At 35.5% G+C, this 25327-nt stretch overlaps 1 protein-coding gene across 1 annotated transcript in view; it reads right to left on the bottom strand.

The window, feature by feature from the left end:
- Usp34 (ubiquitin specific peptidase 34) overlaps positions 1-25327 on the bottom strand; it is a 187040-nt gene that overhangs the window by 114091 nt on the left and 47622 nt on the right. Inside the window, exons 6-16 of the mRNA XM_075944509.1 lie at positions 25242-25309; positions 20703-20895; positions 18490-18551; positions 14939-15020; positions 14765-14857; positions 6599-6724; positions 6295-6424; positions 5340-5375; positions 4771-4901; positions 3553-4193; positions 270-484 (exon numbers count right to left, since the gene is read on the bottom strand). Coding sequence (XP_075800624.1) covers positions 270-484; positions 3553-4193; positions 4771-4901; positions 5340-5375; positions 6295-6424; positions 6599-6724; positions 14765-14857; positions 14939-15020; positions 18490-18551; positions 20703-20895; positions 25242-25309 — 1777 coding nt within the window. The remainder of the gene's footprint in view (positions 1-269; positions 485-3552; positions 4194-4770; positions 4902-5339; positions 5376-6294; positions 6425-6598; positions 6725-14764; positions 14858-14938; positions 15021-18489; positions 18552-20702; positions 20896-25241; positions 25310-25327) is intronic.

Here is a 25327-nt window from a genome sequence, read left to right as displayed (position 1 = left end):
TTTTATGAAAAAATACTCAATAGCACAATACTTGCTGACAATGCAAAAATCCCTTGCTTCCAAGACCCCAGTACCTCAAACAAACAAAAAGGCCTCATTTTCTCTCATGATGGAGTGTTCATAATAATTGTCTTGACAAAAAAAAGCTATTGCTTAAGTTATTTCGGCACAACCATTTAAACATAAGATCAGCAGTTTATTGTTTTTAACCATGCAATTAAATTAGTCCTGGTTTGAACAAGGTAATACTGACTTACTTAAAATCTTACCTTGACTAAGATGTTCGTGGTAAATAGATGCTAAATTGGGAAGATGTTGTTGAAGATGAGATGTTAATTCTGCATGTGAATTGATCTGAACTAGTTCCTCTTCACATCCAGATTCTTCACCATCAAAATCAGCCATATTTTTTTCTGACTTTGCACTGACCTGCGAGCTACTGCAACTGACATCATCTGCACTTAGCATATCATCAACCATATGTCTACAACACACAGAAAACCATAAACTTAGTAATTACCAACTTTTACTCATCTATTTATTTGTTGCTAGTAATTAAACCCAGGTCCCATTGCAGGCTATGCAAGCATTCTACTACTGAGCTGTATCCTAGCCCTTAAAACTATAAACTTAATTGGAAACCTTTTTTGTTTGTTTGCTTGTTTTTTTCAAAACCAGGGTCTCACTATGTAGCTCTGGCTGTCCTGGACCTCACTGTGTAGATCAGGTTGATCTCAAATTCACAGAGATCCACGTGCCTCAGCGTGAGTACTGGGATTAAAGGTACTATGGGATTAAAGATACTATGCTTTGCTATAAGCTTTTTCTTTTTAAAAATCTCTTCGTTAACATTTAGCACAAATTATTCCATACTCAGAAACTAAACAATGTGGCGTTTAGTTGAAATTGGGTTGAAACATTTTAACAATATATAATATTGAGACATTTATGAATACTATAAAGACTCTAATATATGGAAGTTAATTTTATAACATATAAGTATTATATTCAATAATATATGAATATTAATATACCTCACTACAACTTCAAAAAGAAACATTTTAGGTAATATTAGTAATAAATGTTATATACTATTACATAAACTCAATTTCATAAAATGTGAAACCGTAAGTTTTCTTTACATTTGTTCATGTAAGTACATTATCAAATGATATCATAGAGAATACAAAATATTCCAATTTAAGGTAGCAATCTAGGAAGTTGTTGTTAACTGAACAAGGCCCAAAGTATGGATCAACAGTATACCACAAACTTAACATGAACAATGCCCTGCGTTTAATCCTCAGCACCACCAAAAAACTTCGAGTCTCCAAATATATTTCCTTCAACTCAAAAATGAACTGCTTACGTTCATTTCTAAATATTACGACACCGGGTATATTTCAAGATAGCAAAGACAAAATGATGATGAAATAAAAAAAAAGATCAGGACTGATACAAAGACTCACTATATATATATACAGAATATGGAAAAGCCATAAGGAAAATTTCAATTATCAAAACATTTGGGGTAGACATTTAAGGTCTACTAATTTTGAGTGTTTAATTTATTATGAGAGTGGATCAGTACTATAAAAGACATCCAATCTCTGAAACTAAATATACTTCTCTGCACCTTCGTTTTATCCACATGCTAGCATTTGTCATTATCATGAGTGCTGCTAGGGACCATCTATAATGTGAGGTATTAGCCAAATGTTCTAATTAAAAGTGATTTGGGCCGGGCGGTGGTGGCGCACGCCTTTAATCCCAGCACTTGGGAGGCAGAGGCAGGCGGATCTCTGTGAGTTCGAGACCAGCCTGGTCTACAAGAGCTAGTTCCAGGACAGGCTCCAAAACCACAGAGAAACCCTGTCTCGAAAAACCAAAAAAAAAAAAAAAAAAAAAAGTGATTTGGCTAAATTGGTGACATTTAACAATGTCTAGCTACATCTTTTATTTTTGTTATTGTTACAAATGAAGGGATATTGGCATCTACAGATAGGGGCTGAGGATGTTGCAACCATGAACAATATCAAGGAAGTATTCAGACAGTTAAGAATTCAAAACCAAAGAATCACATAGTTCAAAACATCAATAGTGTCAAGAGTAAGAAACACTGCCCTGAGCTGGAAAGATGCTCAGCAGTTAAGAGCACTGCCTGTTTTTCAAAGGACACGGGTTCATGGTAGTCCACAACTGTCTGTAACTCCAGTTCCAGGGGATGTGACATGCAGACAAAACACCAATGCACATAAAATAAAAATAAATCATTATAAAGATAAAACAAGCCCTTAAAACTTGAATGCCCTTATGATAAGAATAAAAAGGAAGTAACATTAAAATGAATACATTTATAGCTAGTTCATGTAACTAAACTAAATTTTGGAAAATTTAGCAAAACAGCAAGTCTTTCGTAGAAAATTCATCCCGATAAACCGAACATTTGTTTCACCACAAACCCAAATTTTAACTAGTTATACTGACAATAAATAACAGGTTAAAAATTAGTTACACATTTGTAGTAATCAAGGTAGCCCATGAAATTCTCACAATAAACCCCTGATAGTTTATTTTTGTTTTGCTTTTTAACGAAAAAGTGGGTTTTCAGGAATGTTGGCCATGACTGTTTTGGTTTTCATTTTTTAAAAAGGAGGTTTACAGGCATAGGTCTGACACAGCCTGGAATTCCAAGCAAATGCAGGCAGATCTCTGTGAGTCTGAAGACAGTAAGACCAGATCTCAAAAAAAAAAAAAAAAAGCCCAAGCAAACATACAAAAAAGATAGAAGAAAAAAAAGAGACAGAGAAATTAAAAACTTAGTCCTACTTATTTCTTATTTCTATAAGTAACAGAAGCAGTTATTATTAAATAGATATACTTTACAAACACAAAAATCTTTTACCACAGATACCCTTACAATAGTAATCCTAAAATTAGAAGGCAGTGTTTTTCATCAACATTTAACTCAAGTTGCTACAAGCAATCCTACATGTGCTTTTAGGCAACAGCTATAACAAAAGAGTTGAAGATCCAAATTTATGCTGCCTAGTACAGCATTTGCTATGCCCACGTGGCCATTACAGAGATGTATTGTGACTTTAGCAATATAAACTGAGGGGAGTCAAGGATATAGCTTAGTAGCAGATGCTTGCATGGCATTTGCAAAGTGCTGGGTTTAATTGCCAGCTCTGCAATGGCAAAAATACATGTAATATTTATTGAATACTTAAATAGAAAAGGAAAAGTATTTCAGGTTTTATATCAGTTTATGTGGTTATGATCTTTAAGTATTACTTGCTTAAATAAAATATGTAATCAAAGTGAACCTTACTTTTTTCAGTCCTGATTGAACCCAGGGCCTTGAGGTACACTAGCAGCAATCACATTACCTTACATTTTGCATTTTCTTAAATTGACAACAAAAAAATTTATCATTATCTATTTGAGAATTAAATAGTACTCAACTAAAATAAATAGCAACTGAAAAAGTAATAGCGGTATTTCACTATAAGAAACACAAATACAGCATTTATTTTTAAGCATTCTTACCCATCATGATGGTGGTGGTGGTGGTGGTGGTGATGGTGGTGATGGTGGTGGTGGTGGTGGTGGTGGTGGTGCTGTGGACCAATAAACTGCCGACAATTAAACAATTCATTCCCAATAGTCTCCCCAAGGAAGTCCCCGCTTCGTGTGATACAAGACTCCTGAGAACCTTGTACTATGTGTGCAGAACTCATTTCCGCTGAAATATCATGCTCTGGGTCTTCAGAGTGAGCACAGGCATCTAGCATTCGTATTCGATTATCTACAGGTGGCAATGACTCAGTATTAAAAACCAGGTCCTTTCCTGTTCCACTGCTTGTCCCATTTCTTTCAGATGTGCCTTGGGATTCCCCCAAGCAAATGCCTGCTTGACTTTCTAACTTTCTGTTTCGAAGTTCTGTACCACAACTGTTTTTGGGAGGATTGTGACCATGATCATCATCTTCCTCTTCTTCTTTAAGGGCTTCAATGTCTGCAATGTCTTCTGATTGCACCTCACTTCCAGGACTACCAGCTGACTGGCTCGCATGGCTTGAGTTGACTCCATTACTAGATCCATCACTATGTCCACTACTGCTACCAGGGCCACTGCTTCCATCTTCACCACTGTTAGCAGTTTCGTCAGAACTTCCTTGCATGGATTCCTATATTTATAAACAAATATATTTAAAAATTTAGAACAGTGAGAGAGAAACTGGCATGTAGATAATATGTGTTAATATTTTAAAAAAATTACTACATTTATTTATTTCCAGTGTCTCTATGAACATGTGCTATGACATGTGGAGTACACGTGAAAGTCAAGGACAGCTTTTCAGGAGCTGCTTTTCTCTTCTTCCTCTGGGGATCCTACGGGTCCTTTGGTTTGTCAGACTTGATGGCAAGTGCCTTTACATCTGAGCCATCTTTTGAGTACCACAACAAGTTTTAGGTTTTGTTTGTTTGGTTGGTTGGTTGGTTTTTAAGACAGGGTTTCTCTGTGCAGACTATCCTGAAAATGGAACTCACTCTGTAGACCATGCTGGCCTCAACACAGCAAATTTTTTTGAAAATGTTGGCAATAGTACTACTGCATTATTATCTTTGAAAACTACAAAATAAATATAAAACTCTAAGGATGTCCAAAGTCCTACACAAAGAAATTGAAGAGTGGTATTATCCCCAGGTCAAATTAAAACAGATTTTCTAAATCCTATGACAAGAGACCTCCATATCACTTACCTCGGTGTCAGAAAGTCGTTGCTGCACATGCTTGGTTCTATTAATAAGCTGCTCATCCATTTCAATGTCACTGGCTCCACTCTGATGTGTATCACTGTTGTCACTACTTTGAGGACTTGCTGCAGGAGACCCTAAAATCGATTTTTAAATTCTTATTTCTGATTTAAATTAACATGCATCTGATAGGACACCACACTTTGATTCCTTGAGTTACTTATCAAAGTTTATGCTAAGAAACCAAACTACAGCTCTAAATTTGTTGTTTCTAAAAAGGGTAAAAATAATCTCAATTAAAATCTAGATACTAATGATTTTAAGCAAAACTGGTAAGATGAGGTGTGGGGCTAGAGCTCAGTGGTGCAGTCATTTGCTGTCTAGCAGGTTTAAGACTACAAGTGTTGAAAACAAAACAAAAAGGCAAGATGAGTATTTTAATAATGTCTTTTTCTCAAATCAAATTGTGACTCGAGCATACACTGCATAAATATATACACTACACAAGATCCACAAGCTCAAAGATCACAAAAACTCCAAGTCACACTGTCATGCATTTCTAAGGCTCGACTTACAAGGTGAAGGAGCTGCTCTTCTCAGCTCTTCTTCCTCTGAAGGAAAAGGAAAAAAACAGGAGGAAAACATTCTAAGTGACTGACCTTCTCTGAGACAATACAGACGCTATCTATGTATGTAAGATACTGATAGGGAAACCTGTCAATTATTGTGGGTATCTGCACAGAAAGACAGTAGTATATGATGTCAAAAGAAAACTGGGTTTAAGTGCATAAAGTTTTAAAAATTCCTTCAAAATAATTCATACATGCAACAAAAAAGTTAGAAAAACTGATATGCAAAGTTAAAAAGAACCATTATTACGTTCTAATCTTTAATCATTTCATACAAAGCCTACTTCCCATTCCAAATAGGAATCCTGTCCCAAATCTCACTTAAAATGAAGGCAAACTTCTGACTACCTCTTAAATATCTTATGTAAAAATGCACAGGATTTTAATGTGTCTCAGATTGTGTTTACTCTAAGATTTTAGAAGTCTAAACACAAAATTTATTTTTAATTCATACAATTCTTTAACGATTTACTTATGTATTTTATATATATGAGTGCTCTCCTTGCAAGTATGCTTGCATGACAGAAGACAGCATTAGATCCCATTAAAAATGGTTGCTGGGAATTGAGTTCAGGACATTTGGGAAAGCAGTCAGTAATCTTTAACTATTGAGTCATCTCTCCAGCCCCTCAATTTATGCAAGTCTTATATAAAACTTCCATTCCAGGCTAAGAATAATTTTACATATTATCTGTAGTGCACTTATGACGAGATGGTGATAGTTAGAAAAGATGTAGGACTTTCTATGTATGTCTTTATTCAACAAAGATGTTGGATTTGGAGTGATATGAATTTTCAGATTAGGAGTGTTCAAACTGCACTACCAGGAAATAATTGACACCTTATTAATAAACTCAAAATCCAATACAGGTTATTTCAAACAACAATATATTTGACTAACCTTTTTTATTTCCAATGGGCATATTAGTGTTTAATAAAGATGCAAAGGAACTCTGTTTAGATAGTTGGGCCTTAGCGGCAAGTGCATTATTCCATAAAGCTTTAATTAACATGGATGCCAAGTACAGTGTCTAAAAGAGAAAGATTAAGGTTAGAGCCTCTGGGGCAGGGCAGACATATAAGAAATTTAAAAATTCTAAATGAATTTAAATAGTACATAAATTATAACTTACGCTATTTGAACAATTATGCAAAATTCTAACATGCAAGAAACAAAACATATGAATTTATTCTCAATGTATTACCTGTTCAGTATGAACACTTGGCTCAAGAGCTGAGACCAGATTAAGTAAATGTCTAAGTGGCACAGGATCCAGATTCTTGATGAGTGAAGGGAATAAGTCATGAATATATCGACTACAGTGTTTGAGCTATAAAATAAGAAACAAAAGTTTAACAAGTTCCCCCAAGGAAATTTATTGATATGAAAAAGCTAGGTTGTACCACTGTGCTGTATTCCCAGTCCAGCTTGACTCCTCTATAATCCTCTATTGTATTTAAGCGTTGGAATATAATAAATGATGCTTTTCTTGTTATTTTAAAAAAAATTAGAAAAAACTAGGTTGTAAAATCGACAAAAACTTTATATACTGGTAAAATACTGATTTATAGTGTAAATATAAATCACTATTTTTAAAAATTGAAAACAAAATTTAACTGATTTATCTTAGCCAAACAAACTACAAGCTAATTTCTAGTCAGAAAAGGGAAGCAAATAAAAGCTTTCAGAATTCTAGTAAAGAGAATTCCAATATCATTAATATAAAAAAAATTTAATGGGCTTTGGGAAATAGATCAGTGATGAAGTATTACAGTGTGAAACTTTGGTATGATCACCAATGCTAAAAATAATGGCTATATGGGTGGAGAGATGGCTCAGGTGTAAGAGCACTGGCTGCTCTCACAGAGGTCATGAGTTCAATTCCCAGCAAATACTTGGTGGTTCACAACCATCTATAATGAGATCTTCCGACATGCAGACATGCCTGAAGACAGAACACTGTATACATAATAAACCAATCTTTTAAAAAATGACTATGCTGTAGACAATTAAAACCAAGAATAGCCAGGTGGTGATGGAGCATGTAATCCTATAACACATAAAAAGACAGAAACCCTGTAAGGAAAAACAAAAGAAAGGAAAAAAAGAGAAGAGAAAAAAGGAAGGAGGGAGGGAGGAAGGGGCTGACTGATGGAGCAGGCTCTAGTATTCCGTGACAACAAAGAAACAGAAGGTAGATAGGTCCCCTTACAATGAAGAGAGTAGCAGGACATTAGGAAACAGGACAATAACATAGCACTTGAGACAAGAGTAAGGTGAGTTGTGGCGACTACTGAGTTTAAGGTCAACTTAGGCTACAGGAAATACTACCTCACAAGGAAAAGAAAAAAAAAGAGGGGGGGAGAAGAAAGAAAAAGAAAAGAAAGAAGAAAAGATAACACATGTTTCAGAAGGACTACCATCTTCAGACAAACTGGAAAAGGATTTTCAATCCTGTACATTACAAAAACCTTTCAAAGGCCCAAGGGTAGTACACATCCTTAAACCCAACACTTTGAAAACCAAAGGGAGGTGAATCTGTCATTCTGAGGCCAGCCTGATCTACACAGCAATAAAAAGAGCCCGTTTGTCTTTTTATTTATCACTCACACACATACACACAAACACACAAAGAGAGACAGACAGACAGAAACAGAGATATGGGGACAAAAAGAACACTTTAAGACAAATAAGAAGATAAGAGTACATGACATAGAAGACCAGCAAGATGGACCAGCAGCTAAAAAAATACCTGAGTTCAATCCCTATACCTTATACCTATATGGCTTAAGGAAAGAACTGATTTCTGCAATTTGTTCTCTGACTTCCACATTATCTAAAAGGGGTTAAAAGAAATCCTTCAAGAAAAGAATGACTAAACAAAAGATCATGAATAGAAAAATTTAAAAAACAAAGTTAAAAAAAAACCACCTAAAGCTGAAAAGTCCAATAGTTGAAATGGAAATATACACCACAGGGGTTTAAACCTAGGTATGAGCTGTAAGAAATATCAGGAGAATGGAGAGATGTCTCAGTGGGTTAAGAGCAGTTGCAACCCTTGCCAAACCCAGTCAATAAAGCACACAAACACATGAGACCATGATTCACATACTGAGCATTCATGTAAAAAACTAGGCATGGTCGTGCACCTGTAATCCTGTAACACATAAAAAGACAGAAGAATTCCAGGGATTGCTGGTCAAGCTAGTCTAGCTAAGTGACCTCCAGGTTAAACGAGAAAACATGCATCTAAAAAATACAAAAACAAAACAAAACAAAAGCCACAGGTAGAGCATGAGTAAGGAATATACCTAATGTGGACCTCAGACCTTCAAATGCACATACTTGTGCATAACTACAGAAAGAAAAACATGTATATACTCAAATATGTGACAGAATTAAAAGAAAATCAAATAATGACTGAATCCCAAATAACTTGTCCCCAAAGCAAATAATTGAAAAACCAAGGCAAAAAGACTCCGCCCCCCTCCCCCCGAAATTGATTAGCACACATTAGTAACCTCCATAGAAAAGAAGTCAGAAGTATTAAAAAGTATGGGCTGAGAAAGGGCTCAGTGGTTAAGATCACTGGCTGCTCTTCAGAGAACCTGGGTTTGGATTCAAGCAGCCACATGGTGGCTCAGAACCTTCTTTAAATCCTATTCCAGGGAATCAGACACTTCCATCTGGCCACTGCAGGTACTAGGCATGCAAGTGGTACACATACATACATTCAGGTAAAACATCCACACACATAAAAATTGCTACTGTCTAAGGAGGCAACTCACCTTTGAGAATTCCATACTCATGGTTCTCAAGTATATCTTACTTTCTAATTACCACTTTTCTTTCTCTTAAACCTAGGCTTAGAATTTACATTAACTGAAATAATAAACTCCAAATCTACTTGAAACACAGAAACAGAGCATGTTCAAAGAAGGTAAGGAGCACAACACTTCTCCAAAATCTGCCACTACCAAGTTTCCTCATGAACATTCAAGCAAAAATATTCAATAAACAATGACAAGCCAAATCCAAGATCACATCAGAAACATCATCCACCACAACCAAGTAGGCTTCATCCCAGAGAGGCAAGGATGGTTCAACATATGAAAATCTGTCCATGTAATCCACCATATAAACAAACTAAAAGAAAAAAGATCACATAATCATCTCATTAGGTGCTGAATAAAGGTCTTTGAAAAAAGTCAATATCCCTTCATGATAAAATTCTTGGATATATCAGGTATATAAGGAATATACCTAAATACAATAAAAGCAATATACAGCAAGTCAACATCAAACTAAATGGAGAGCCTAGGTCATTCCACTAAAATCAGGATCAAGACAAGTTTGTCTACTCTCTCCATATCTATTCAATATAGTACTTGAGGTTCTGGTTAGAGCAGTAAGACAACAAAAATTAGAAAGAAAAAAGCCAAACTTTCACTATTTGCAGATGATATGATAGTATACTTAAGTGACAGGATAAAAAATTAACTCAAAAAAAAAAAACCACCCAAAACACAACCTGTAGCCCTCATATATACAGCTGATAAACAGACTGAGAAAAAAAAAATCAAACAAATATCACCCTTCATAACAGTCACAAACATTAAAATATCTTGGGGTAACTCTAACCAAACAAGCAAAAGACCTGTATGACAAGAAAATTAAGTCTTCGAAGAAAGAAATTGAAAGATCAGAAAATGGAAAGATCTCCTATTCTTAGTCTCCTGGATAGGTAGAATTGACACAGTAAAAATGACAATCTTACCAAAAGCAATCTACAGATTCAGTGACATCCCCATCAAAATCCCAGCACAATTCATAAACCTTGAAAGAACAATACTAAATTTCATATGAAAAAAACAACCCAGGATAGCCAAAACAGCCCTGTACAATAAAGAAACATCTGGCAACATCACCAATCCCTGATGTTATAAGAGTTACAGTAATGAAAACAGCTTGGTATTGGCACAAAAACAGACAGGTGGACCAACAGAATCCAAGAGTCTGATATTAACCCAAACACCTATGAACAACTGATTTTTTTTTTACAAAGAAGCCAAAAATATAAAATAAAAAAAAAAGAAAACATCTTCAACAAATGGTGCTGGTATAACTGGATGTCAACACGTAGAAGAACGCAAATAGATATCTGTATCTATCCCCATGAACAAAACTCCAAATGGATCAAAGACTTCAACATAAATCCACACTGAACCTCAGAGAAGAGAAAGTGGAAGTACTCTTGAACAATTGGCACAGGATACCACTTCCTAAATAGCATACCAGTGACATACACACTGAGAGCAACAATTAATAAACGCGACTTTCTGAAACTGAGAAGTTCCTGTAAAGCAAAGTACACAGTCAACAAGACAAAACAGCAGCCTAGAGAACAGGAAAAGATTTCACCAATCCGACATCTGACAGAGGGCTGATTTCCAAAATAAGCAAAGAACTCAAGAAACTAGACATCAGAATGCCAAATAATCCAATTAAAAAATGAGGTACTGATCTAAACAGAGAATTCTCAACAGAAGAATCTCAACTGGCCAACAAGATGCTTAAGGAAATGCTCAACAGCTTTAGCCATCAGAGAAATGCAAATCAAAACAATTCTGAGATACCATCTTACACTGATCAGAATGACTAAGATCGAGTGTCCAAATTTGTGGCACAAGAGTGCCAAAATTTAAATTTCCTATTATTATTATTATTATTATTATTATTATTATTATGCTGAAGGTGGAAGAATCATTTTAATTATGAGCCACATTTTTCTGAAGTTCGTTTTCTACTAATGGACTTCAAAACATTTTTTTTTCTGTAAACTGCTTTTCTTCTAATTATTCAGGAAAACTTCTGATTGTGATATGGTTTTCCTTGATGCTTGAGAGAATCAAGCATCTCAAGTTCCAAATCTAAGTTTTGTGCCTGTGTATTAATTCATTAATCACTAAAAAGACAGTTTAGTGCAAACAATGAGTCAGGTACTCTGCGAATTTTCAGCTCAGAACTAAATTGAACATAATGCTTATTATTATGCAATTGATAGTCTAGGGGATGATGCAAACATATAAACCCCTAAACTTAGCTCTTAGTTGGGGTACTGTAAAAAATGAATGTAAAAGAAATAGGAGGAAGCAATAAATTGTTCTTTCATGAGAAAAAAAAATGACTAAGATCGAAAACACTGATGACAGCTCATGCTGGAGAGAATGCAATCTTGTACAGCACCTTTGGTAAACAGTACAGCATTTCTCAGAAAACTGAGAATCAATCTACCTTAAGACCTAGTAATACCACTTTTGGGCTTATACCCAAAGGATACACACTCATACTATAAGAATATTTGCTCAACTATGTTCACAGCAGCATTATTCGTAATAACCAGAACCTGGAAACCTAGATGCCCTTCCACAGAAGAATGCATAAATAAAATGTGGTACATTTACACAATGGAGTACTATTCAGCAGTAAAAAAACAATGACATCTTGAAATTTGAGGCAAATGGACAGAACTATAAATAAATATCTTGAGTGAGATAAACCAGATCCAGAAAGACAAACATGGTATATACTCACTCATAAGTGGATATCAGACATAAAGCAAAGGGATAACCAGTCCACAATCCCAGAGAAGCTAGGATTTCATCCACAAACAGAAGAAAGCAGATGAAGAGATCCACAACTAACCACTGCACCAAGCTCCCGGAGTCCAGTCAAAGAGAGAGAGGAGCAAGAAATTATGAACAAAGGTGTCAAGACCATGATGGGGAAACCCACAGAATCAGCTGACCCAAGCTATTGGAATCTCACTGACTCCAGACAGACAACTGGAGAACCTTCAAAGGACTGAACTAGGCCTTATGAAGGCAAGTGACAATGGTGTGCCTGGACAGTATAGTGGGACCAGTAATTTAATTACTTTATAATCTAAGAAAAATAAAAGTATTTTAATGACATAATCACATACTTTAAAATGAATGCCATCACTGTGCATGTGTAAATAAATAAAATGTATACATAGTGTCTAGATATATGACTCAAAGGTTAAGAGCACTGCTCTTCCACAAGACCCAAGATCCATTTCCAGCACACATGTCAGATAACTCACAACCTCCTATAACTGTACTTCCAGGAAATCCAATGACTCTGGCCAACTCGAACACCAGCAATCATGTGGCACATTACCCACACACAAGGCACACACACATATACTTAACTAAAATAATAATAATGGATTACTTTAAAAGGAAAAATTAAGTGACAAAAAACTTGTTCAGGCAGGGCGGTGGTGGTGCACGCCTTTAATCCCAGCACTCGGGAGGCAGAGGCAGGCGGATCTCTGGGAGTTCGAGGCCAGCCTGGTCTACAAGAGCTAGTTCCAGGACAGGCACCAAAGCTACAGAGAAACCCGGCCTCGAAAAAACAAAACAACAAAACAACAACAACAACAAAAAACAAAAAACAACTTGTTCAGATACATGAGAGGCACTGGGCTTGAATATGAACACCACAGATACACACACAATCCAAAAAAAAAAAAAAAAAAAAGATCAAAGGGCCCCTAAGATGACTCAGTGGGTAAAGACATCTGCCTCCAAGCCTATCTGAGTTTGATTCCCAGCACTAAGCTGGCAGAAAGAATCAACTCCCACAAATTGTCCAGACTTCACATGGATGCCATGGCATATGAGCCCCACCGCAAACAAATAAATGTTTAAAAAAAGAATAAACAAATAAAGCAATCAATAAACAACAAGGAATATAAGCAGATATTCCCAGAAAAGATATAAAAAGTATCTCAATCCCATTCATAATACAATAAATGCAAAATAAAATACTAATCTCTCTTTTCACTCACCAAATTAGCAAAAAAAGAATAAGAATCAAGTTTAATGACAGTACATAAAGGAAGCTGAGAAAAAAGTGGCACTTCCCTATAAATAATCACAAGAAAAGCACACTCTGTTTTAACATATTAATTCTACTTCAGTAGGAATTAATCTTACATAAAAGTTTTGCATAAGTAAGTAATAACTATCAGATACTACAACAGTATCCTTTATAATAGAATGTCCAGGAGAAAATATGCCCATGAATGGATTTTTTAAAATTATTTCACATCTAAATGATGACACTACAGTCTTAAACAAAAGTATTAAGCAAGCTAGAGACGACTCCCTGATCAAGATCACATAGTACTCTTGCAGAATACCTGCGTTGGGTTCACCAACACAGAAGCTCAAAACTGCATCACAACTGGTTCCAGATCTGACATAGGAATTTTGTTTTGTTGTTTTTTCCCCCCACACAAATGGTGCGCATATAGAAGCTCACATATATGTATAAATTACGTCTAAATCTTTTGAAAGCTATATAATCATAGATTAGATTAGATGGACAGACGGCTGGGTTTAAACTGTTAGTTCATGCCTATAATCCCAACACTCAGGAAGATAAATTCCAGGGTAGCCTAATCTACATAGCAGCACGTTTCCAGAATATGAAACTAACCAAAATAAATAATAAAACACAAGTCTGTGGGAATGCACTATTTATGAAAACAAAAGAGAAAATATATATATACTGAGCTATGTACATATTTGACTTATTACAAGGGACTAAAAAAGCTGCTTCAGAGACTAAGGTGCAAGAAAAATGATAAATACTTCTGGTATTTATGAGGATTCCAGGGCCAGTATCATGAGCCACTGGTATTTGGTGCTCTCTCTCTCTTTTTAAAAATGTACATGTGGATTTCTATTTCGTATGTAAATGCTTTCAGGCATTTGTGAGTCACTTGATATGAGCTTGGGAACCAACACTTAAGTCCTCTGACTTCAAGTTTTCTTATCCTCTGAGCCATCTCTCCAGTCATATTATACTTTCATGTTTTAAATTTTTGAATCTTTCAGATGGATACAGGGCTACTCAAAAAGTTAAAGAAAAAAAAATAGCACAACATCAAGGCATGCTGGCAAAGCGTTTAATCCCAGCACTCAGCAGAAGTCAGTGGATGGACCGTCTAGATCTACATAGTGAGAGCCTGATTCAAAGAAGAAAGGAAGGCAAGGAGGCTGGCTGCCACAGAAAAGAAACATGTAACAATCGTAATATCATGTTATAAGTGTCGATTTTATAAATAACAGGAAAATGTCTTTATTAAAACTGAGTAGTTTCCGTAAGTTTAGTGATTCTAACAGCCTGCCTTCTATCAGTAACATAATAACACATGGACTCAACCCAAACCTTAGAGGTCCCTATCATATCTTCCTCATGTCTTCGTTATCTTTCATAACAGTAGCATTCAGAACATTAAAAAAAGCATTAAATAAATATGAAGCATTAGTATCACCTGTGCTGCAGCCCAAATGCAGTCAATATGCTGAGTACTCAGTCGTCCTTCTGCTGCCAAGAAATTCAAAATCACTTGGCACTGCTTAATAATCTAAAAAAGGAAAACTTGGTGTAGTTATTTTTATTTAAAGTGCCTTTATATAATAGATAACCAATATAACTGTCCACAAACCTCAATATGTAAATTTGGTCCAAATATATGTTCCACTACATTGTTGCTAATAAGCCAGTCAGCAAGTTCTTTTGCAATAGACCTAGGATCAAATGATTGAAAAAATAATTTTTAAAGCAATTTTCTCATGTCAAAAAAGACACAAAAGAAAACCTAGATTTGCTTCCATACAATACAAAGAATTATAAAAAATTGTTCACAATACTACAAAGCATAACTAAAATAAGTATACCCTGAATTTACAAACAATTAACAACTGAAAAGTTAAGATAACAACACCAGCTACCAAGTCCTTAGACTTTGCTCCCAGGCATTAATTTCCACAATAGGCACTGGAGCATTTGGGGAAGATTTTGCAACACCACTTCTATGATGAATTAAGCAAAGTAGGAAGTAGTTACCTAAGAGTTGAAAACATAAAGAATTATACCCAAGAACAAATTGCATGTCTCCTTCCTAATACTAATGAAGCTTCAAAATGAATGAAGTAAGTTATGTACAGAAAAAAAAAAATCACAAAAACAATACTTATATATTTTAACTATTTCTGGGTAGTTCTACTCAAGATATGATCTGTAAGATTTAATTTTGATAATTACTATATGAAATCCACCAAAATAAAATAAAACCTCAACCACAGCACTTAGGGGCAAAAGCAAAACGATCACCTGACATTCGAGGCCATCACATTCTTTAGTAATCAATTCTGGGATATCTAGAGCTACACAGTAACACTTAACTCAAGGAAAGCAAAAGAAAAACAACATGTTTGTTTAGGGCCAAGGTGGGTCATTTTTAGAATGACCTTAAGTTTTAATGACAAGTAGGTAAGATATTGTATAAACAGCATGAAAAAAATACAGCAAACAAAGAGTGAATACTGTTGGAGACTAAATTGAGTATTTTTTAAAACTTTAAGATATACATATTACACAAACAAAATTCACCTGTTTTGAATGAAATGCTTACAACACATTTTAACAAATATTTCCATCCCTTCAGAAAAATCTTATTTGCTATCTCCCATTTGCAATAAGTCAGTCCTTGTTCTCATTTCCAGTTTTATTAGTCTATTTTCTGTCAACATAATTTATCAATTCATAAGGATTTCAAGTAAATGGAATTGTATGATATTTATATGTTATTTTTCATTGGGTCTTGGGGAAAGCAGACAGATATGTTCTAAGGATTGAGCCTATGGCCTTTGTGCATGCCACATTCGAAGCTTGTACACCTACACTGTGCTGTGCTGTATTTGTAATCAGGTAGGTAGATGTGGAAACTAGAGGCTTATGCCGCGTGTCTTCCTTAACTACTCTCTATCTTATATACTGAACCAAGAGCTCACCAATTCAATTAGTCTAGCTATCCAGCTTGTTCCAGCGATGTTTTTGCCTTCCAAGCCTTGGGATTCTAGCAAGGTCCACTTTGCACTCTATGTGGATTGGAAATCCAAATTACATTCTTGACTTTACATGGCCAGTAATAAACCCACAGAGCCAGCTTCTAAGATCTACATTTTTTGTTTAAGTTTTATTTCTGTTGTAATATATACCAAACTTTACCTATTTATAATGTTATTTATATTCATAATAGGTATTGAACATAGGACTTCATTCATGTGAGGAAAGGCCTCTATCACAGAACTTTTCTTTTATTCTGCTGAATAGTACTGTTTCATTATATAGATTAATTATACATAAATTAAATATATATTAAATATATAAATTATTTATAAATATATAAAATTATATATAAAATATTAACAATACTTTTATTTATGAGTATGTGGGTATATCTGTATAGATAAACTATATAGACCGGCCTGGTATCTAAGGAGGACAGAAGAGAGTGTTGGATCTCTCAAGCTGGAGTTACAAGTGGTGTTGAGTCACCCAATATAGGTTCTGGGAACCAAACAGATCCTCAAGAAAAGCACTGGTTGGTAGTGCACGCCTTTAATCCCAGCACTTGGGAGGCAGAGGCAGGCAGATCTCTGTGAGTTCAAGGCCAGCCTGGTATACAAAGAAACCCTGTCTTAAAAAACCACACACACACAAAAAAAAAAAGGCAGTAAGTGCTCTTAATTGTTGAGCCCTCTCTCCAGAAACAAGAATCCAAACTTTTTATACATTTACTAGGTTTATTCACATGGTAGTATGTGGTTTTCTTTATGTTTTGGTTTGGCTTGGTTTTTCAAGACAGGGTTTCTCTGTGTACCTTTGGAGTCTGTCCTGGAACTTGCTCTGTAGATCAGGCTGACCTTAAATCACAGAGACCAGCCTGCCTCTGCACCACAAGTGCTCGGATTAAAGGCGTTCACCACCATCACCTGACTAGTAGTGTGTATTTTTTATTTCCTAATAGTATTACATCATTCAAATACACTACAGTGTTTATCCAATTATTATATTTATCTATTTTGTACTTGTACTAATACACCATTCTTTTTATTATTAAATACCACTACATTGTGCAATGTTGTATCATTCTGATTCTCCACTTACTTTTGATGGGTATCAGTGTATTTTCTACTTTTCAGTTGCTAGTTACATTTATGTGCAGGTCTTTAGACTATATGTTCTTATTTTTCATAATAGACACTAAGTACTAAGATTGAAAGCCCTTATACTCAATTACTACATTTTTTATTATAGCTGTTACACTGACCAATTATTATTTCACTGTGGTTTTAATAGGTCTTGCACACACACACACACACACCCCTGCTTTTTTTTTTTTTTTTTTTTTTTTGTCAATCTTGCTCTATAGCAGAGTTTTGTTTCACATTTGTTAGGAAACTGAGAATCATCTTAAACTCCTAATTCTGCTTTCTCTACCTACTAAATGTAAGAATTACAGATGTTTACTACCACACCCAGCTCTGCTTCATGTAGTTGAGCTTCTTGTCAGGTTAATATATGTGTGCGCAGATCTGTAGAGGCCAAAAGAGTGTTGACTCCCTGGAGTTTAAAGTGGTTGAAAGCCACCAAACAAGGGTACTAGGAACTGAACTCAGATCCTCTGGAAGCAAGAAGTCTTAATGACTAGGTCTCTCAGAACCTAATATATGTTGTTGTTTAAAAGAACTTTATATATATATTCATGCGTGTGTGTGTGTATGTGTGAATGTATGCACGTGCAGATATACACAGTACTGCTCATAGAGGCCAGGAGAAAATGAGAGCCTTAGAGTTGCAGTTCTGAGTCAATTGACCTGAGTCCTCTGGAAAAGCAGCTACTGTTCTTAACCACTAAGCATCTCGCCAACACTGAAATATATATTTTTTATTCAAACTGAAGCCACAAGATAAGGATTTCCAATAAATTCTTCAAATCAAATAAAAACACAACTATATTTGCTATAAAACCAGTAACAACATGGTATACTTCAGCCAGGCATAATGGCATACAACTTTAATGGAGGCATTCAGGAGTCCGAAGCAGACAGATCTGAGGCCAACCTTGCCTACACAGTGAATTCCATAACAGCCAAAGCAAGTCTTTAAAGAAAAAAGTATAACTCTATATCAACTAATGATCCCACTTACGTTTCTGTGTCTGATACCAATGATTCATTATTGCACACATCGTTGAAAGTATGAAGTTGATTCTAAGATTAAAGAAAAGAAGATAAGGGGTTTTTTTTAAACATGAAAGCTGTTGGCAAATGGCAAGAAACACAATAAACTTGTTACACAGATCACAACTGATAAGATTGCAATAATGAAATGTAATACATAAAACCACGAGTACATTATTTTATCATGTTAATACTAAAATTCTTTGCAAAAAAATTATGCTTTATTTCATTAAACACATTCAAGAAAATAAAGCTGAGGGGCTGGAGAGATGGCTCAGTGGTTAAGAGCATTGCCTGCTCTTCCAAAAGTCCTGAGTTCAATTACCGGCAACCACATGGTGGCTCACAACCATCTGTAAAGAGGTCTGGTGCCCTCTTCTGGCCTGCAGACATGCACACAGACAGAATATTGTATACATAATAAATGAATGAATGAATGAATGAATGAATGAATGAATGAATGAATAAATAAAGTAAGAAAATAAAGCTGAGTAAGGAAAAAGGTAAATACAATCTAGGGAGAAAATCATATATGTCATTAGGCTTCCTAGTAAAATTTACTTGTGATTTATCTGGGAAAATGTCAAGAAGCATTTTGCTATTTATAAAACCCAACATATTAGATCACTTTAGATTTTCAGTGTGCTAACATTACAAAAAATAAATAATAGAAAGAAGCAAAAGCTACTGAGAACCAGAATAAACTAAGAAAGTCAACTATTTGTCTTCAGCAAATAATTCATGTAACACACAAAGTGTTTGTTCACCTATTCCCACTTCGAGACACTCCAACAACTAGATTTTAATTTCATTCTCCCACATTTTAAACAGTACTTAATAATGTACAAAACAACTGCTGTTAGTCAAATGGGACTTCCATTAAGATTATCATTAACTCTGGATAATCACTGCTAATTATTTTTCTATCTTAAAATACTGTCTAAGTGCAGATTTTTTTTAACAAGGGCATGGTTGTATCCACCCCTTAATTTCAAGTAACCAGTAAGCAAAATCAGGATCAAATTCATGATAGCATGTTTCTTACAAACAACAATAAAATAAAAACTTAAAAATAGCTGGGTGTGGCAGTACACTCCTGCAATCCCACCAATCAAGAAGTGCAAAAGAATCAGTAGTTCAAAATCAGCCATGGCTACGTGGTGAATTTAAGGTTTATCTGAGGCCACATAATATAACATAGTCTTATAAAACAAGAAAGGAAGGGAAGGAGGGAGAGGAAAGGAGAGACAGAGAGAGAAAGCAAAGAAGGGGGGGAGAGGGAAGGAGGGAGGGAGGGAGGGAGGGAGGGAGGGAGGGAGGGAGGGAGGGAGGGAGAGAGAGAGAGAGAGAGAGAGAGAGAGAGAGAGAGAGAGAGAGAGAGAGAGAAAGCAAAGAAGGGGGAGGAGAAAGAGAAATGGCTCAGTACTGCTTATCATGCAAGCATGAGACACTTAGTTTGCATCCTCAGAATAAAAAAGCTGAGTATAACAGCATATGCTTATCATCACAGTGCTGAAAAGAAGTGGCCAAGCAGTCTAGTCACATATATATGCTTCAGGTTTAATAAGAGAACCTGTTTCAGAGAGAGAGATAGCAACTAAGGAAATCATGAATATCAACCTCAAAGTTCCACACACATGAACACATACACTATACACATATGTGTGTGGTGTAGTGGTAATTATCTGTAATCCATGGTGAAGCAGATAGCTAACGCTTGAGTGCAGAAATTCAACAGAAACAAAATATACCATGTAGCAATAATGAGACACTGAAACCAAACAGATCTAAAATATAAATCAAAGTTTCAGTCTTATTTTTAAGGATTTATTTTTATTTTATTTTATGTGTATGAGTGTTTTGCCTACATACATACAAAAATACCATCCGAAAAAGGCATCAAATTTCATGGAACTGCAGTTGCAAAAGGCTGTCAGCCTACATATGGGTGATGGGAACCAAACCCAGGTCTTCTGGAAAGGCAGCAAACACTCTTAACCACTGAGCCATCTCTCTAACTCTCACTCATCTTATTTTTACAAATGAAAAAAAAATGGTGACGGCAATATAAAATATTCTGTGTAAAACAGCATTAAGCGGAACATAAAGCCCTTCACTGGTATTATGTTTGTCTAGCAAGCAAACAAAACAGTCATCAAAAACAAAGGAAATATTGCTTACTGTTATCTGACTCAATCCAGCCAACCTCATGGTCAAAGTTGGTGACATAAAGTACTTAAATGCAAGATCAAGGCTTTCTTTATCAAAGCATAGTGTTGTATCCAATGGTTCTTTCACTGTACTCCACATTAAGTCAGCCATGTTACGAGCTGCACTCTGTCGTAACTCCTGATCAGAGAGCTTGCATAAATATCTAAATGAGTCAAAAACAGAAAATATACAAAACTCACTAAATAATTCTAAAAATCCCATTAGAAATTTATCAACATTTCTTTGCTCCAAATCTCCATTTTATATATTACAATATATAAATATTCTTAATTTAAAATTTCCTTTTATGTTTTAATTGTTTATATATTTTTTTATTTTGTGTGTAGGCATGTGGGGTGTCACAATATGGATGTGAAAGTCAGAACAACTTATGGGAGTTGGTTCTACTACTACTTACATGTATCCTGTGGATAGAACTAAATCATCTAGCTAGGTACAATTTAAACTATTTCTAATTAACAATTTTTTTAAAAAGTGAACTGTAACAATGTGTCATTGCTGGGAGTTCAATCTGAACTGATTATTGCAAAAAACCAGGTCATTTATCCTAGTGGTCTGTTCCTCCATAATGCTGTATCATCTTCTAACATCCCCACTCTAGGGATTATCAGCTGACTTCAAAGAAATAGCAAATTTCCTTCTGGGACACAGGGAAACCTTTGTCATGGTATGCATACAAATCATTATGGGTTTTTTTTTTTACTTTTTTTCTAAAAACCAATAAAAGAGTGATTTAAAAATTTTTCTCAGGCCCTGATTTACATCTCTGAGTGCTAATTCTCTGTTATCCATCCTTTCAACACCTCAGGATCTGTAAAAATGCCACATATGCCACATATTCCTCTCAGTGCTAGATGTAAAAGTACCTGAAATGTGACTCCAGTACTCCTCCCACCAAAAAGTGTTTTTTTACCCTACTGAGTCTGAACTTTTGACAGATAATTTGCTTTGGCAAAGAAGGTATTAACAAACATGACTAACATAAGAAAATGGAGAGGCATTCAGCTTGTCCTCTACTTCCACCACTAAGAGACACAATTTAGAGCACTTCATGAGAAGCCAACTGTCGAACATAAATGAATATCCATTTGCCAACACCAATTACGCCGGTAATCACAGAATAAGTAAGGTTATCTTCAACTACACAGTTTCAGTCAAGCAAGTCCAAATCAGTTGAAATTTCTATCCTACCAACAATGAGAAATAATAGATGCCCATTACTTTAAAACACTAAGTGGAAGAAGGGCTCTTTGCTTACATAGCAAAAGCAAGTGATATAAGGCTTCACCATAGACTCATCTATATTTTCTTTCTTTGTTCTCTCTTTAAGTGACCTCATATGTTCTACTAGTTTCTAACTACTGTTTTCATGATGATAATTTGGATGATAATTTGATGGGATTGTTGTTCATGTTTTGCTGGTGTGTATGTCTGTGGTATGTTATATGTGATTTGTGTACATGTGTATGGAGAGCAGAGGTAAACGGGGGATACCTTCTTCAATTGCTCTCCATCACTTTTATTTATTGTTTTTATTTTATTATTTATCTTATTTCTATTTTTATATAGTAACTTTATTTTTTTATTATTTAAATATATATTTATTTTTTTGCCTGCATGTATATCTGAGTACCACTTGTATGCTCAGTGCTTGAAAAGGCCAGAAGAAATAATCATCTATTTCCCTAGGACTGAAGTTACACACAGTTATGGGAATTAAATTCAGCACCCTGAATGGCTGGCTGGCCAAGAAAACTTTGGACTCTCCTGTTTCTGCTTCTTTTTTATATCTGAACTGTGCGTCTGAACTAAGTCTGCGTGCTTATGCAGCAAGCACTGTACCCACAAAACAAATACCCCAGTCCTTATGCTGAAAACTAAAAGATTTTCTTCGGAACCGGATGGAAGTTCATTTCAATTTGCCAACATCACATTAATGTCTCACAAGGAACACAAAGTTTCACCTATGTTTTCTCTGACTTTTGCATCACTGTTAATGATAACCACAGCTAAAGGGAAACTAAGAAGGTATGAGTATTGGTCTCATCTGCAACGTTACCTTTTTTCTTTTTCTTTAAATTTTTTTAAAATTAGACTTACTAATTTTGTATGTATGTATGTATACATACCACGCACATGCTTGGTGTCCACAGAGGGCAGAAGAAGGAATGGAACCCCTAGAACTAAAATTGATGATCAGTAGACTGCTGTAAACCACCATCTGGGTGCTAAAAATTGAACTCAGGTGCTCTGCAAGAGCAGCTAGTGCTCATAATCACTGAGGTATCTCCGGCCTCTGTAATGTTACCTTTTTCTTTACAGCCCCATAATTACTAGTCTTAGTGATTCTATTTTCACTTAATGTGGAGGCCCAAAAAGGCCTATTTCCAAATTGACCAAAGGTCACAGAGGTTGGGACTTGTTTCTAGTTCCTACTGATGTTATTGTACTTAAACCCCAGACAAAGGTCCCACCTAGTTGTAAATCAGAGCTTTATTCTCTCCAGGTTATCGTCAACAGTGTCAACAAGTATGGCTAATTGTCAGACATCTGCTCCTGGAATAGAGAAGTAGTTTGTTCCTACCTCAAACAAAACTCCAAGGATCCAACTAAGCTCCAATTCCCTTTTGTGGAAATAACTTGGGGTTCCACCCAAGGAGTGGTTTGCCAACAGAGTGTTTGATCTAGGGTGTGAGAGTGACTTGGCGGCTTGCTTTGTTCTAGCAACAGAATGTTTAACTATGAATGTAGCCGGAGACTTTCAATTGGTATGTTCATTTCCTTGTATCATGTTAATGCAGTTTATTGTCTTACTCCTACCTTTTGGGGTCAGGGATATTTTAAGCAGTTGAAACCAAGTACTCACTGAAAAATCCCCTCCTGATACTATCCTATTTGTTTCTCTGTTTTATTATTTTCATTCGTGCTTTCTTATTCTTTTCTATATTTCTAACCCCCACGCCTTTACCCTGGCAGGAGGTATTTTTGTCAAGGCTGGTCTCCGACAACTTAATATGCCTATTTCTAATCTAGCCATCAATAATCTTGGTATAGCTAATGTAATTTCTACTACGACATGGCATGAACTTTTAATTGGTCCCTTGGCTTCTAATAAAGTCTTATAGTATTTAAAACATGAACTTTACTAAAATCCAAACTGGTCTTTTAAAAATATTAAGATTGGTCTACTTAAAAATTTCAACAGAGCCAGGTGGTAGTGATGCAGGCCTTTAATCCCAGCAGGTGGATCTCTGTGAGTTCAAGGCCAGCCTGGTCTACAGTGCTAGTTCCAGAACATCTAGAGCCACATAGTCACCATTGCTAAAACTAAACCCAAGCACTCACAGAAGCCTACAAAGATCTGAATAATCTGCCTTTGCTGAGCACTCCAACGTGTACCATAACAACACCATCCCTGACAATAGGCTCACACCACTCCACTTCCACTTCATCATACTCTATGTCTCTATGCATGCTAGAACGTTTGCCCTGACACCACATGAGTAGCTGGTTCACAGCTTTCTCCATCATACGGCTTTACTTACAAGGAACCCAACACATCTAAGCAATCCTGATACTCTGACATTCTGCAACACCTCTAACAGTATTAGGAAAAATAAAAAACACTCAAAACTTGAATAAATGAATGAGGAAAAACTGCAAAGAACTCCTGTTTGAAACCAAGAAAATAAATTAATAGTCTCACACTTCATATCTAAGCTATACAATACATCATCTTAGGTTTTCTTTTTAGGTGAATAATAAAAAAAATTAAATTTACTTCCTCCTCAAAAAGACCTTTCTCGTTCCTCTAACCTTTATGTGTATTCATGTGTACCAGAGTGTATGTACAGAGGTTGGGCTGAAGGTATCATTTTTACGGTAAGGTTCTCATTTGCTGCAACTTCATCAAGTAAACTAAAACAGGGTTAGTGAGCCTCCAGGACCAGTCTCCAATTCCCACCTCCCCGTAACAAGTGTCACGCCTGGGTGTTCAGTTTTTATGTGGACTCAGGCCCTCACATTTGTGTACATGCTTTTTCAACAAAGCCGTCTCCTCAGGACTCAACCAAACCGGGCATGTAAAATTATAGTCCACCCTCTCATACTCTTATTTCTTTCCTGATAATTATCCTGTTAATAGTTGTGATTTCTTATAAATTGTGTATATCAAGTTACTTTTTAAATAAGGTGTTCTTAACAAAGTACTTAAAATTACTTATTGACTAATAAAGTCAGTAAAACCATACTAAGTCTTTACTTAACTCTTCCTAAACTCATGCAAAAAACAAGGTTAAAGAATTTTTTAAAATGTATATATCAACATAAACTCATACACATGCATAAAAATTACTATATACTGATCTATAAACTGAAATCGTCCCTAGAATATATCTACAAGGGTCTTTCAAAAGCAAAAGAATTGTTATGAATTGTTTAATTATGTTATAAATTTAATAAATGAGAGAAGAAATTTTACGAACTTACCTGATAACATACGTTCTAAATGGTATAATATGTTGCATGACAGCAGGGATATGGAGCCATATCCTAATCTATAAGTAAATGTAAAC

Source organism: Microtus pennsylvanicus, chromosome 12, assembly GCF_037038515.1.
Source record: "Microtus pennsylvanicus isolate mMicPen1 chromosome 12, mMicPen1.hap1, whole genome shotgun sequence".
Classification (NCBI taxonomy): domain Eukaryota; kingdom Metazoa; phylum Chordata; class Mammalia; order Rodentia; family Cricetidae; genus Microtus; species Microtus pennsylvanicus.
This window is presented reverse-complemented; position numbering and strand designations above follow the sequence as displayed.